The following is a 16,340-nucleotide window of genomic DNA, read 5'->3' as shown; positions in this document are numbered from 1 at the left end:
GTAATACTTGTCCCCTGGAGAAAGAAACACCAGAAAAGACTCATTTGGACATTGTCACACTAGGAAACACAAAATAATAAACTTGATGGCTGCATTTCGTTTCGGTGCTGCAGTTTCAGGATGCTGCTGCCATGGTTACATCTGTTGTCCACAACACAAAGTTTTGGGTGTCCTATAGTTACTACTTTCACCTGTAAGAAAGGATGAGACCAGGAACTTTCTCTTTTAGATGAGATTTCCATAAGACCCCTTTACTTTACTTAAGTAAAAGTAGCAAGAGCAGAGTGTAGAAATACTCTATTACAAGCACAAGTCCTGCATTTAACCTTTTACTTAAGTAAGTGTAAGCATTGTAATATACTAAAAGTACCAAAAGTAGAAGTACCCATTGTGCCGAATAGCCCAATTCAGAATTGTGTATATTATATTATTATATTCAAACTCTAGATGCATTGAAGAATCACTTAAATGCAGCTGATAAAAGGTGAGACTAACTATACATTATATACTACCAGCTATTCATTTTAAGTTGAACTCAGACATGAAAGTTGAGCTGAATAATGAGAAATACCACACATCCCGGTAACGTTACCTTTGAAAAAGTAGACTTTCTCTCTGGCGCGGTGGCTTGGTGCCGGTAAGGCGAAAGAGGCATCAGCGTCATCTGGTATGCCGTCGAAGCCGACTGAAATGTCCCGCGGATAATTCTCATCCAGAACATCACCGTCAAACCTCCAGTACTGTTTCCCCTGAGGGAGAATAAAGACATGGCACAAAGAAGTGAGGTGTGACGGGAGACAATGCACGTCTATAACAAATACTGATCTAATGGTCAAATTACACATAAAAACATGCTTAGTGAGCACCATGCCTTTTACCTGATGAAGATTTGAGATCTGAATCATTGTAAAAGAAGTGACTAATCAAGAGTGGACAGGATTCCTTGGCTTTTTCACACTTTTGGTTAGTTTCCATAAAAATATATATTCTTGATTTAGTCATAATACACCTCTATTGGAATATAAAGACTCACTGTTTGCAGACTCTAGAGAGGCAGAAGTGTCTACCTTAAAGATGTAGGATTTCCCCTGGCAGTTGATGCGTGTGAATGCCGCGTCTATGGGTCCAGAGATCCCCCACACATCCTGGATGAGTTTTGGGTAACCAGGAAGTGTAGACTTGTCATCCAACTCAAAGAAATATTCACCTAGGCGTTGGATCAATATGCCAGAAGAGACTCAATTCATTCAGGATAAACGCTGAAAAGGTCAAATCATCCAATGAAATGTATACGGCATGCACAGGTTAGTCCAGTCAAGGGCAGTGAATAATAAACATATACATAAATAATGAACAAAACATACATGATAAGACAGAACCGCTTGTGGACGTTAAAGTTTACCTCTGAAAGCATATATCGAGCCATTCTTCAGCTGCAGAAAAGCATCAAAAGGTCGACCACTGCAGGCCGCTGCGTCAGGCTCGACAGAAGGAGGAGGAGGAGGAGAAGGAGGAGCAGAAGGAGGAGCAAAAGGAGAAGGAGGAGCAGAAGGAGAAGGCCCTTGTGTGGGGACGGGCGTGGGGGAGGCAGTTATGACCGGTGCAGCCGTGTTGGAAGTAGTTGGGAGAGTGACTTCGTCTGTGACTTCGTCTGCTTCCTGGAAGGTATCGCCACGAGCGGCTGAGGGCAGAACAGACGCACGCTGTGTCACATGAAGGTGTTTCTGTCAAAATGATTCATTTACAAATAGGAAGAAACTTCGTCAATGAAATGCAAACGGTTAATTCCGTGAGACGGTAGTATTTCGACTGCTGTACGGACTTTTTTTTGGGCAGATGGTGTCAAAGTCCCCGCAGCAGCTCCCGTAATACACACACATGGAGTCACACTGGCATTTGGTCTGCGCGTCGAAGGAGCCACAGCGACCCGCACAGGACTCTGAGGAAACGCAGTTTGTTTGTTTCAAATGACACGACATGTATTGACACAGGGCAGACTTTGACAAAGAGGGGCGGAGGAAGTACAAAAGTACATTATAGCAGTGAAAAATACTCCATTACAATCATTTACTCGACATTTAACTGATAAGATAAGACAAGCCTCTATTAGTCATTTACAATATATATAATATATTATTATATTGCACTAATTCATCAATGTGTTGGTTACTGTAAAGTTTGAGATACATCCACACACATATCACGATGATGACGGTCTCTGGTCATTCTTTTACTTTTTAGATGCAGTGTGCATGTGTCACATTTATTTGTAGCTTCGACATGAGTTAAATTAGAAAAGACGATGTGAGAGACTTACGTTCTGCAGCGAAGGCGATGTCCAGCAGGAGGACGAGGCCCAGCAGAGCCGCTGCTGGCTTCATGTTACTCCCCCACAAATATGACACTTTGAAACAACAAACCAAAAATGGGGAATTTTTCATTCAGAACGCAACTGCGTGCCTGTTTACATCGGTGAACTAAAGTCAGATGAGTTTGAGTGCCCAAATTCAGAGTGCAGCATTGTGTGCAGATCAATCGATATTTGAAGCCGTTGACCCCCATGGGCATCGGCCATCCTGATTGGTCAACACTCAGCTGTGACAATCATTAAACTGTGACACTGATCTCTGTCCTGTCTGTTCAAGAACATGAACATGGTTACTGTAAGGCTCAGAATACACACATTGACTATCCCGTTATGTGGCAAATTTAACACCCAACATCAGCAAATTATAATTTAATATCTTAACAAAACAAGACAGACACTCAGAATAATTTTAGCATTGGTGGCCTATTTAGCTTAAATGGCCCTTAATAAGGAAAATTATGTTCATGGAAAATTACAATCCAGACTGGACACTACAGAAGTGAGCTATTGTCTCATGACGTCGATATATATATATATTAGGGCTGTCAATCGATTTAAAAAAATTAACTAATTAATCGCACAGTTTGAAATTGCGATTAATTAATCGCGATTAATCGCGATTAATCGCAATTACAAGTTAAAAGTTAAAAGTTCATTCTTTTTAAAGATAAAACTTCACACAGAGCTGTGTTTTCAAAGGGGCTCCTACATATACAGTGCCAGCGAGGTATTTAATATCGTGGATGATAAATTGTTTCTTCAGTGAAACATCAGATTAGTAAAAAAAAAAAAGTATATTGAGACCCCATTGGTCCTGTCATCTTTAACACTGAACAGCAGAACCAGTGGCCTTGATAACTGACTGACATTCAAATATGTCACGTTAACCCTCTGGAGGCTGGGCTCATTTTATACATTTTACAAACAAACAAAAATTCACCGTTTAACCCTTATATTTGCCTTGGTCATTTTGACCGGAATCAATATTACACCCTCCTGCCGCCTTCGGGTTAATTTGACCCCATTCAATGTTTAATGTCGGTGTTCTTTCGGTAGTCAACAAACAAACATAAAGTGCCTCACACTTAAACTTGGAAAACAATATTAATTCTAATAATTTTCTGGAGGTTTTAATTGCTGGCGTCAAATTGAACCCAAAGGGTAAAATATGTTAGTAAATATAAAGGTAACAGGAGGGTGAAACATTGAATCGGGTCAAAATGACCCAAAGGCGGGGAGGGTTAATATTTAATCGGGTCAAAATGACCAAGGCAACACAAGGGTTAAAAGTGTTTCTCTTCTTTTTAAACACAAAACTTCACACAGAGCTGTGTTTTCAAAGAAGCTCCTACATATAAAGTGCCAGCGAGGTATTTAATATCGTGGATGATAAATTGTTTCTTCAGTGAAACATCAGATTAGTAAAAAAAAAGAAGTATATTGAGACCCCATTGGTCCTGTCATCTTTACCACTGAACAGCAGAACCAGTGGCCTTGATAACTGACTGACATTCAAATATGTCACGTTAACCCTCTGGAGGCTGGGGGCATTTTATACATTTTACAAAATAAATTAAATTCACCGTTTAAAGTTTTTTGCATGTGACACACCCCCACGTGTTATACATCAAACATTCCAGAACAATCTCAGCTCTGAAATGAGCCTCATTGTCCTCGCGCCGTGTCCTCTGGTTCTCTGACTGACAGGCTGCTAAATGAGCCTAACCTGTGAGGTGGGAGGTCCTTTGTGATTTACTGAGTGTTCATTGGTTTTTTTCCCCCCGAAATGTTGACAGACAAACGGATTGACCAATCACGGTGAAGGTTTCGTGTGACGAGTTCTTTCCGCGCCACGTGTCCCGACACGTCGCCCCTCTGTTTCCTCTGTGTATCAGAGGGGGAGACGGGAGGAAGGAGGAGCAGGAGGAAACCCGACTGATTCATCCACGAGTTAAACTGATTTATGCTCCTTATTTTCGCGGAGAAATGATTGTTTTAAAAACGGAAACAGTGTCAAACCGTACTGCTGCGGTTTAAAAAAAAAAAAAAACTTGCGTTAATTGCGTTAAAATATTTTAGTGCGTTAACGCGGCCAAATTAATCGCATAGATTAACGCGTTAACGCTGACAGCCCTAATATATATATATACTGTTTATGTGACTTCTGCTTGAATGAGGGAGCGAGTGTCTGAGCTCAAACATCTGTAACCAGGGCAATCATTTTCCTCTTATTGATCTCATGGTGTAAAAAAAACAACCTAAAGCGAACACAATGCCTTCCAACAAATAAAGCTCTGATAGCTAAAGAGTCAAAACAACACATATTAATTGTATTTTAAAAAAAAAATCATTATATATTTCCCTTTTTCATTTGCACACCAGGACATTGTTTCACAGAAGTTGGAGATCTGGTTCAGCACCATGGAGAGACTCAGAGGGCGAAATCACCAAGACATCAAAGTGATAATATTACTTCCTGTCACGAGGGGATTAGGGTGGACCCAGATGCACGACTCAGGAGTCAGATAATGCAAATAAAGATCCTTTACTGAGAGCGTTGTCAGTAGTGTTGTTACGAGATGTGCCGACGCTTCGAAGCGTGTGTGGAGTAATGGAGGGGGCGTTTCCTCGAAGCGCGTATCGAGGCTTGCTTCATTTAGGGGAGGAGCCAAAAATGATGACGTCCGAAGCCTCGCTGCCCGACTCACTGTACCACGTGACTGCTTCGGGAAGGGGTTCAGATATTGCCGGGAGGTTTGACAGCAATATAAACCCCTCAGGCTCCATTCAACATGTGGGTTGTTGGTTGAGAGTTTGGAGAGTTTAGAGAGAGAGATAGTTTGGAGAGTTAGGAGAGTGAGGAGAGAAGGAGAGGTGATAAGATGGAACTGTTGAGAAACTTATTTCTGAATAAAAATGTCCCTTGTCCTGTACATCACTGTCCAAGTTACACACGCATATTCAGTCCCCTCTTCCTAGTCTCACACACACACACACACACACACACACACACACACACACACACACACACACACACACACACACACACACACACACACACACACACACACACACACACACACACACACACACACACACACACACACACACACACACACACACACTGTCCTCTGCCTGCTTAACCCTTGTGTTGCCTTCGGGTCATTTTGACCCGATTCAATGTTTAATGTCGGTGTTCTTTCGGGAGTCAACAAACAAACATAAAGTACCTCACACTTAAACTTGGAAAACAATATTAATTCTAATAATTTTCTGGAGATTTTAATAGCTGGGGTCATATTGACCTCAAGGGTAAAATATGTTAGTAAATATAAAGGTAACAGGAGGGTTAAACATTGAATCGGGTCATATTGACCCGAAGGCGACAGGAGGGTGAAACATTGAATCGGGTCAAATTGACCCGAAGGCAACACAAGGGTTAAGCCCATGCCATTTTCCTAAAGTGACATAATAACATTATTACAAAACCTGCCGTATCATATGATACTACCATTTTGGCAACATTTACACACACAGAATACATTGAAAAAATATATTATTTTGCACATGTGATAATTTATGTACAGAAATGATTTGGTCATACATTTTTGTAATTCATAGTCATTCCCAACAGCCATAACAGACACAACAATTCAATGCATCACATTATGTGGTTCAGATACAGCTGCCTGTGATTATGCACTTGGCCAGTAGGTGGTTTCGTGTGCACATGAAGCTTCGAGAAATGAACCCTTTCTCGAACCAATTGGCTGAAGTGGTTCGATGCCTCATGAGGCTTCATCTCACCATCACTAGTTGTCAGGAACGGAACAGACAGAATAATCAAACACACTGTGGAACACTCGAGGGCTCGGTCGGAAAAACACAAGACAATCTGGCAGAGGACAAGTGCAAGTGAGGGAACCTGAGTAGACAGGGACTAATGAGGGAATGGGCAACAGGTGAGATGGGCATGAAGACCAGGTGAAGGTAATGAGGGACTAACGAGGGAGTGATCAGAGGCAGGTGAAGGGAGTTGGACTGACGAGATGGGAAGCAGGATCTGGAATGACATGATAGTTAGTGGGACAGGATGAAAACAACTAATACAAAAAGGAAGGTGTGGAGCTACACTGTGACAACTTCCTCTTTATTCTGTTGGAGTTGGAATTATATACCACTTTAAATACAATTTTAAAAAGATCACACGCTGAAAATAACAGAAATGTCTCGAAGAGTATTTTAATCCAGAGTTAGGGTACATATATTATTATTATAATGATTATTATTATTGTTCAGATAGTTATTGAGGAACGATCTGGTGTAGAGTGTTTTTACCCTAACCTGAGCGTCTGAGGCGAGCCCTGTTTGAAAAACCTGCAATAGGTCAGACAGAAAACAGCCTCCTGGACTTCATGATGATCACGAGTTTAGAGTTTAAGATTAGATGCACCAACAAGCATAAAGATAACATATGTTTTTTATCATATTGGATTTTAAAATGTTAGCCAAAACTATATATTTACATCTAAATTAACTGCATGTAAATATGGTGCAAATCACTGTTGTTTAGCAAACCAGCCGACTTTAATGGCAATTTCTGGTCAGTACAACCCTGTCAAGCTGAAATCTATATTGTCTATTGAAAGGGGGAGTCATGTAATTTAGAGAATGGTGAAAAAACAGCCGACAGAACCACAATATCCTGAAATTGATCTTAAATTGCCCAGAATGCACCTCAACACCATCTTTCTGCACACCTCCCTAATTGGAGGTTTTCTGTTTTATTGTTATTATATTATTTATAGATTGTAAATCTAAAGCTGAGATATCATACTTGACATAATCAGAGTTATTTACTCAGACTTTAGAAAACTTGCTCACATTATTACTATTGGAGAAAACTGAATTTCTCTTGTGACATGGGAGCCAATCTAAGCTAATAACAATCCTTATAGCACCTTATTGATGGCCTATGAACTTCTTAAGAGGGAACATTAAGTGAGGAGACATTTTAAATACTCCATGAAGAAGATTGAGGATAACAACTTGAATGAACAATTAATCACAACAATTTACAACAAATGATCTGTGTACGCTAATTGACTGAGAATTCAAAAATTGTATATTGCACCTTCTCTCCATGACTCTTGTCTTTTCAGCATTTATTTTATTTTTGATGAATGGGAGACTGGCTTTCAGAATGATTGCTAAATCAAAGCTTCTCCTCATATACCATTACATTATATAACAATATGCAATATCTAACAGCATTTAATGTCGTCCCTGCTTTCGATGATATGACACATGTGCATTTAATTTGATTTAATATGGGTGAGAGTGTGTTTTATGACTTAATTTAGGCTTTTCCCTGGCCATATCTCACAAATGAAGAATAAGTTATCAAACATCAAAGTGATCTCAGTGATTTCCGTGTGTTGTCTAAGCTCATAAAAGACAACAGTGATGTGTTTATTGATAGTTTAAGACTCGGCTGCTTGTTCTCACGTTGCGCTTTATTCTTTTACACACTTGTAAACTAGTAACTGCTGATATTTCTGTTATTTCTGTGCATTTTGAAAAAAAGCTTCATCTCCAGCCAAGACAAACAAGGCTAAAAACTAAATTAAATTGACTTGAGTCAAGCAACAAATTAGACATCGGAGACTGGAGCCTTCAGTGTCATCGATGAAATATTATTAAATATGTCAGATGTGCATAACAGCATTCATGACAATTAATTTACGGTTTAAAAAAACCCCACATAAACACACACATAGATATATAAATAAATAAAAAGCACCTTGGAACAACTCTGCATGTACCTTGCTTACATGTTTGCAAACGAGCATGTACAGTATCTCACGATGTCAAGATTATAGTCGTTGAATTAGTCGCATACGTTTAATATGAAAACATAATTCCGCCCAGCTGGTCGTGTGCAGCACCCGACCTGACGGACGGCTCTCCTTCAGTTGATAAACCTGTCGTTTGGCTATCTTTTCCCTCTAGTCAGTCCCCCTCACCACCTCTCTCTACCTTTACTATCACCTTCCTCTCTTTCCCAATAACGCCATCTCCCTCTCTGGCGAGGATTGTGATCTCTTTGGTGTTGAGTTAATGTTTGATTTGCAACTCGAGATATAAAGGTTGTTTCCCACCATTCATTGTGGTCTCATTACTCCAGTGGTTCTCTGAGGAGCACGTCTATGTTTCCTTACCGTCGCTTGCCCTTCACTGTCGTCGGTCGATGCCGTCTTCGTTCATCCTGATCAGCCGTCCCTTCTGAGTGTCATTGTGGATCGCTCTTCCCCTCCTGGTGGCTCCTTGTCAGCTTAGCCAGGAGAATGATGCCTCGTTGGCTGACGTGGTTGTGGTACCACAGAAACTACCTCATCATTGTTATCATTCCGCTCGCGCTCCTTCCCCTGCCGCTCGTCATCCCTACATCGGTGAGTGTGTGTGTGCACGGCAGTAACTTGACTGGGTTTGTCTTGACTGAAAGAACATTACAGGTGTTCAAAACAAGAGTTTTAAACAACAGTTGCAATGGGTTTAACTTGTGAAAAAGATGTTTGCACTTTATCTGTGGCCCTGTTTTCTACTTGAACATGCCAGAGAGATACATCGAGGAAACGAATGCTCATTCATTTTGCCTGGCTTACGCTTTCTACCTTATCAACACCTGGAGATGATGTTTCACATGCACATCAAATATTTGTCCTGAGGATTTAATATCACTTGAGTAGTCCACAACCTGACGATTAATCCGTCAATTTGATTTTGGAATAGTCATTTTATGTTGGTAGGCTTCACTTTTTTTTTTTTATGGTTGAAACTTGTAATCTATCTGTCAAATTTCCAGACACACTACAGTGCATGTGTCAACAACTCAATCGGCAAGATCAAGCAAAAGCCACACCGGAGACTTTTTTTAGAATAAAAATGTATGCCATCACAATTATTTCAAAGATGAGTCAATCGCATATAAATAAAAACTTAATTAAAAGTCAATCAGACACGTAACGTCCCACTTCTAGTCACAATGACTTGCTCATGTTTGCAAATTTCAGAAATGCTCAATTGATGATATAAATCATCCATTCAGCACTTCTTGTGATATAATGTGTAACTCAGGAGGATAGATGCATATACAGTGGATACGGAAGGTATTCAGACACCATTAAATTGTTAACTATTTCTTTCATTGCAGCCATTTGCTAAAATCAAAAAAGTTAATTTTATTTCTCATTAATGTTCACTCAGCAGCCCACTCAGCTGTAGGGTGCGTCTACTCAATACTGAGCAAAGGGTCTGGATACTTTCAGTTCAAAAAATAATTTGCAAAAAATTCTTCATTTTTTTTTTTCTCTGTCAAGATGGAGTGCTGAGTGGCATAAATAATATTAAATAGTTTGATTTTAGCAAATGGCTGCAATGAAACAAAGAGTTAACCATTTAAAGGGGCCTGAATACTTTCTGTACCCGCTGTATACATAAAAATGAATCAAAAACCTCAGCTTCATCCATTTGACAAGACCACGACCACGACTGTTCTCCTCGCGATCCAGTCCTCGCATTCACTCCCGATCACCCCTCCCACACACAGGTTAATGTTGGGCTTCATGATCGTCTCGTCCTTCCTGTCCATGTGGATCAGCAACTCGGCCACCACCGCCATGATGCTGCCCATTGCCCAGGCCGTGCTGCAGCAGCTGAAGTCCACAGAGGCTCGGGCGGACGAGCGAGATTTCGAGGCTGCGGCCGAGGACAACGACGCGTTTGAGATGGAGATCACACAAACTCAAGAGGAAAAGACGGACGAGAAACAGCCAGACACCAAGGTTCAGCTGGAGGACGCAGAGCGTAAGTAGCGATGTCTGCTACAGGTCACAATAACATTTCTGATAACGTCAACTTACTGAATACCTTGGGCTCCAGAGGAGCGTGAGTGGAAGCCAGAGTCACTGCTGGACGCCAAGAAAAAAGCAATGGAGTTAAAGTACCAGCTCCTGACCAAAGGGATGAGTCTGAGTGTGTGTTACGCCGCCAGCATCGGAGGCACGGCCACGCTCACCGGTACGACCCCGAACATCATCCTTAAGGGTCAAATCGACAAGTAAGGCAAGAGCAAAGACAGACAGATGTTATTCCAGCTGTTCGTGCCCTTCTCGCATCGCTCCGTCGTTCTCATCTCGTGTTAAGGCTCTTCCCTGGGAACAATGATGTCATCAACTTTGCCAGCTGGTTCAGCTTCGCTTTCCCCAATGCGATGCTCATGCTGGTGTTGGCCTTTCTCTGGCTTCAGTTTATGTTCCTCGGCTTCAAGTAAGCAAACCACGTCAGCCTTTCACAGTCAGTGTGTTTAAATGCATTTAACCATGGTTATTATATGGTCCCATTATTACCTTCGCATTGAAAATGCGGAAGGTTATGTTTTGATCGCTGCAGCTCGTGTTCTCACTAAAACTAAGAAAAGAGATCACATCACTCCTGCACTAGCTGCTCTGCACTGGCTCCCAGTAAAATCAAGAATCACTTTTAAAATTCTTCTCTTAACCTACAAAGCCTTGATTGGTGATGCTCCATCATATCTTAAGGAGCTTGTCGTACCATATTGCCCCACTAGAGAGCTACGCTCACTAAATGCGGGACTACTTGTAGTTCCTAGAGTCTTAAAAAGTAGAATGGGAGCCAGAGCCTTTAGTTATCAAGCTCCTCTTTATGGAACCAGCTTCAATTTCAGTCCGGGAGGCAGACACAGTCACCTCGTTTAAGAGTAGACTTAAGACCTTCCTCTTGACAGAGTTATAGTTAGGGCTGAATCAGGTTTGCCCTGGTCCAGCCCCTTGATATGCTGCTATAGGCTTATAGCTGCCGGGGACGTTTTAGGATGCACTGAGTACCTATCTCCTCTTTTTCTCTCCTTAAGGATGAATTTTCATCTCTCAATCACACGTTACTAACTCTGCTTTCTCCCGGAAGTCCTTTTGACTTTACGTCTCATGGGGTCATCGGACCCTATGAGACGGCATAGATCCTATCTGCCTGATGGATCGTCTGGGTCGTGGAATTCCTGCTCATGACTACGCCACTGTCCTGTTGAGACTCCGCCACTCCTCCTCCCCACCGCCATCTGCCTGATGGATCGTGGAGGTCTCCATCGTGGAATATGCCTACTATGAACTATTCATACACTCTGTCATATTCATTGAATGTATTTTAACTCTAAATCTGTCCTTCTGTACACATTACATCTATTGCATCTGTCCATCCTAGGAGAGGGATCCTCCTCTGTTGCTCTCCTCCAGGTTTCTTCCCTTTTTTTCCCCCTGAAGGGTTATTTGGGAGTTTTTCCTGGTCCGATGTGAGGTTTTGGGGCAGGGATGTCTATGTGTACAGATTGTAAAGCACTCCGAGACAAATTTGTAATTTGTGAAATTGGGCTATACAAATAAACTGAATTGAATTGAATTGAATCGCTGTGTATTTATTTATTTGTATGCGTGTTACTCGCATAACTAAAAAAGTATTGAACCGAATCGCATGCAATTTGGTGGGATGATTGGTTATTATCCGGGGACCATTTGATTAGATTTTGGGATTGATCGGGTCAAAGGTCAAGGTCATGACAAGGTCAACATCTTCTTTTTACCATAGCGCGGTCAATTTCTATCCAATTGGCATGCAACTAATGCCAAAATGTTCATAATTCAATGCCCAATCTTGTGATATGCGAAGGTATGCACTCTACCGAGTGCCCGTTCTAGTTATTAAAGTTCTACACATGATTGAACCTCAAACAATTTACTTAAGTCAAGAAAGTTGAACGACATACATGGACTTTATGTTACGTGTCTTTTGAAGAAAAATAAATGCTACATTCCATTTCCATTGTGCTGACACTACATCCACTTGATTTCAAGACAGCTAATATCATAAAGCAGAACCACTGTGATGTTATACTTTTAATATGGTTTAACTTGACTCAAATCCTCAAACATTTCTTTGATTTCCAATCTGCGGGCATATTTGTACTTTTCTCCTCAGCATGAAGCAGTCATTCGGCTGTGGCCACAAAAGCGACAGAGATAAGGAGGCGTACGCAGTGATTAAGCAGGAGTACAGTAAGCTGGGGAGCGCTCCGTTTGCTGAGCGGGCAGTGCTCACCATCTTCCTCCTGCTGATAGTCCTGTGGTTCACCAGGGAGCCGGGCTTCTTCGACGGCTGGGCGACTGTGCTCTTCAATAAGGGGGGGCCGTGAGTCTTTGTTTCTGTTCACGACTTTAAACAGTACGCGTGGTGGTATTCTCTATTTTTCATATTGTCATCAAATCACAAGAAAAGACTCAAAGAAATGAACTCTGTAGTTTATTGTTGGTCAACCCTATGTCCAATTTACTGCTTCTTTAAATATTCACAAGAGCAAATCTGCAGCTGAAAATTGTCCCCAACAAAATACAGGATTTATTCCTGTTTGAGTTAAGTTTACTAAAAAGTACAGTTGATTAATGAAGTGATTAACCCTGTGTTATAGATGAAGCTAAATGTGTGTGACCCTTTGTAAAGAGAACAAATGGCTTGGGGTCTGACCGCCACAGACAGGCGGGGGTGGTCTGGGCTGGACTGTTCCGCATTGTTGGCTTTGGTCTTTTCATCGGGTTTGTTGACAATTAGAAACATGTCGAATATTATCAGATTTATCCTTTAAACTTCTCTCCTTCACTTCCTTTTACTCTTGTCCTCTATTTTTCCTTTAAAGTATGGATAATCTTGTAAACCCTTGATCTCTTCAAGACAAGAGGCATTAAGATAAGATATTCCTTTATTAGTCCCACAGTGGGGACATTTCAGGATCACAGCAGCGGGTTCACATTAGAGCATTACTAAAAATAAAAGAGAAAAATAAAACACAAAACACAATAACAATACTAAATACTAATACTAAAATACTAAATATACAGAGGAAACAAAATATAAACAGAAGGCAGTGACCAAAGTGAATTTCCAGCAGGTAGTTAAATTAAGATGTAAACCTAGTACATCATTGACACATCTCCATTCTTATAGTTCCATCGTGTGCTCTATAACACCAGAGAACCAGAGCAGGAAACATGACAGCAACACATTTCAAACAGCCCCCTGTGGAATAATGTTGCCCTTCAGGTTTGTGTCCGATGGAACCGTCGCTATCTTCATGTCGATGCTGTTCTTCGTCGTCCCCTCCCAGATGCCCAAGTGTGGAGGCTACGGCCCCGATGAAGAAGGTGAAACGTTAACTCCACTAATCCCTCATAATACAACGGCTTCATGATGTTCGCGTGACCTCGATTTCAGCTCTTTGTAACACTGTATGATGATTACCAAGCGGAGACGACGCTGCTCTTTCAAACTAATTACTTCATGTTCACACGTCGTCTGGGTCTCGCAGGTAAAATGGTGAACGCTCCCTCCACGCTGCTCAACTGGCAGGTGGTCCACGAGCAGATGCCCTGGCACATCATCCTGCTGCTGGGAGTGTATTATCTATACAGTAAATGGCCCATAGTTTAGAAAAACTGACAGGCGTCAGCACGGCAACGGACTGCTATCAAAAAGGAAGATACATATTTAGGTGTTTGCTTTATTTGGAATCATTTCGTAAATGGATATTTGGAAAATGAAACCGGTACGTCCATCTATGATCTCTTCAAAGCCAAACATTCACAAAAACAGCGATTTGACCTTACAGGTCATGGACGTTGCTCGCTGCCTCGTCGGTTAGTTGGTTGGTTTGTGTGATATTTGGTGAATCTTAACTAACCCTTTAAAATGCCAAAGAGACAACAAACAGACGGCATCAGCTCACTTGAGGTAAAGGCTGTCTGATGGCAACATGAAGCAGGGAACATTTTCAAAATATCACATACACTGATATCGATTTTTTTTCAATTCAGTATATTTTGTATAGCCCATTCTCACAAATTACAAATTTGCCTCGGAGTGCTTTACAATCTGTACGTATAGACATTCCTGTCCCAGAACCTCACATCGGATCAGGAAAAACTCCCAAACAACCCTTTCACAGGGAAAAAATGGAAGAAACCTTGAGGAGAGCAACAGAGGAGGATCCCTCTCCAGGATGGACAGGTGCAATAGATGCCATGTGTACAGAAGGACACATTAGAGTTAAAACACAATCAATGAATATGACGGCGTGTATGTGTAGTTGGTAGTAGGCATGGACCACGATCCAGACCTCCCCGATCCATCGATGGAGGTGGAGAGGAGGAGTGGGCGGAGCATCAACAGGGCCAAGGCATAGTTGGTCGTAGGCATTTCAGAGGGCTTCTCTTTTCGGTGTCGAAAATATGTTTCGCTGTCCACAGCAGGGCATCGCTTTGCTCCCGCGCTGGTACTCACGCCCGCTTCCCCAAACTGGGGACGGTCAGTTACCGTAGATAACACACTCTGGACAACGATTTCACACAAGCCCGCTACGAATGCGAGGAGCTCCTGTCCCTCTGTGTTTCACATCATTTCTGCTCAAATGTGAACAGGAGTCCGGTCTGTCCAAGTGGCTGGGAGACAGCTTGGCCCCCCTGCAGCGGATCCCCCCCGTCGGCATATCGTTGCTGCTCTGCATGCTGGTGGCGACGTTCACCGAGTGCTCCAGCAACACGGCCACCACCAACCTGTTCCTGCCCATCCTGGCCTCAATGGTCAGCAGACGTCCACACGGGTGCTCCCACACGTCCTCTGCACGTGTTTAACCGCGCCGTGTTTCTGACAGGCCCTCGCCATCAAGATACACCCGCTGTACGTGATGATCCCCTGCACCATTGCTGCCTCTCTGGCCTTCATGCTGCCTGTGGCCACACCCCCGAACGCCATCGCCTTTTCTTTTGGAAAACTCAAAGTCATGGACATGGTGAGACTCACGATACACAATCTATGTTACGAGACTCGTTCATGTAAAAGTGTACTTTACAAAGACTGAAAAGGAATGTTGATGCAGCAGAGACACCTTCTCGGTTATTAATATTTTTTTGAGTCTTTGATTTTAATGTATGGTGTTTAACATCTCCCTTCAAGGAGACTAAACTAATTGCTTTTAAGAGTTAAATGAAAAAGAAGTGTACGTACCCTGTTCTTTCGATCTCTACTCAAACTGTATCCTGATCAGAATGTCTGTTCCTTTAGGTGAAAACTGGCTTCGTGCTGAACGTCATTGGGATTCTGACAGTTAATTTAGGCATCAACACCTGGGGATACGCCATATTTGACTTGGGCACCATACCTCATTGGGTCAACGTTACAAACGACAAACCTTGAGTCAGGAAGGACGGAAAGAGAGAGACATGGAGAACGGGAGTGACACGGAATTGTTTTTTTAATGGCATGAGTTTATTTAACTTATTACTTATTACTAATCTTTTGTGGTTAGTCTTTTTTTCATTGTCGCTCTTTTTTTTTATCAGTTTATTTGGTGCATGAACAAGGATTTACTTTACATTTCTTAAATCTTAAATGTTTAATTACGCTGATTGTAAAGCACTTTGACATATTGGAAAGCCCTTTGAGGCAAATATGTAATTTTTGATATTGGGCTAGACAAAATAAACTGAATTGAAAATGAATTGAATAGATTAATCGAAGTGAAAGCTATTTAAGTTATAGTTTGACATTTTGTGAAATAAGCCTATATTTTCACGCAGAGAGAATGCCGATGCCACTCTCAGAAGTGAACGCTAAATGTGAAACTACAGCTATCATAAAGACTTGAAACCAGGGGAACAAGCTAAATTCAATCAATCAATCAATCAACCTCTAGCTTTGTCCTGGGTTAAAAAACAAAGCCTCTAACGTATGTGGAGGCGCTGGTCGGCGCATGGCGACCCATCACCAAGATAACCACCTCCTCACTCCAGCTTCACACTGAAGGAACAAACATGAACAAACATGTGGAATCCATCTTCTTCTCTCAGCAGGA

At 41.8% G+C, this 16,340-nt stretch overlaps 2 protein-coding genes across 2 annotated transcripts; one reads left to right on the top strand and one right to left on the bottom strand.

The window, feature by feature from the left end:
- Window positions 1-6: 6 nt before the first annotated feature.
- Window positions 7-2,516, bottom strand: LOC130192017 (vitronectin-like; the record flags this gene model as incomplete). Its single annotated transcript, XM_056411843.1, has 7 exons — window positions 2,318-2,516; window positions 1,823-1,939; window positions 1,547-1,681; window positions 1,403-1,498; window positions 1,068-1,207; window positions 593-749; window positions 7-14 (listed from the first exon to the last, which is right to left on the bottom strand). Coding segments are annotated over exons 1-7 (777 nt in total), but the record flags the coding sequence as incomplete, so codon positions are not given.
- Window positions 2,517-8,752: 6,236 nt separating this feature from the next.
- Window positions 8,753-16,133, top strand: LOC130192013 (solute carrier family 13 member 2-like). The gene is made up of 10 exons (XM_056411838.1): window positions 8,753-8,820; window positions 9,978-10,234; window positions 10,331-10,487; window positions 10,574-10,696; window positions 12,419-12,628; window positions 13,535-13,635; window positions 13,800-13,915; window positions 14,908-15,069; window positions 15,141-15,278; window positions 15,551-16,133. The coding sequence occupies exons 2-10, from the start codon at window positions 9,982-9,984 to the stop codon at window positions 15,680-15,682; spliced, it is 1,392 nt and encodes a 463-aa protein (XP_056267813.1). The 5' UTR covers window positions 8,753-8,820; window positions 9,978-9,981; the 3' UTR covers window positions 15,683-16,133.
- The last annotated feature ends 207 nt before the right edge of the window (window positions 16,134-16,340 follow it).

This window comes from Pseudoliparis swirei, chromosome 3 (assembly GCF_029220125.1).
Source record: "Pseudoliparis swirei isolate HS2019 ecotype Mariana Trench chromosome 3, NWPU_hadal_v1, whole genome shotgun sequence".
Lineage (NCBI taxonomy): Eukaryota > Metazoa > Chordata > Actinopteri > Perciformes > Liparidae > Pseudoliparis > Pseudoliparis swirei.
The sequence above is the reverse complement of the archived record's forward strand: the minus strand, read 5'-3'. Positions and strand labels throughout refer to the sequence as shown.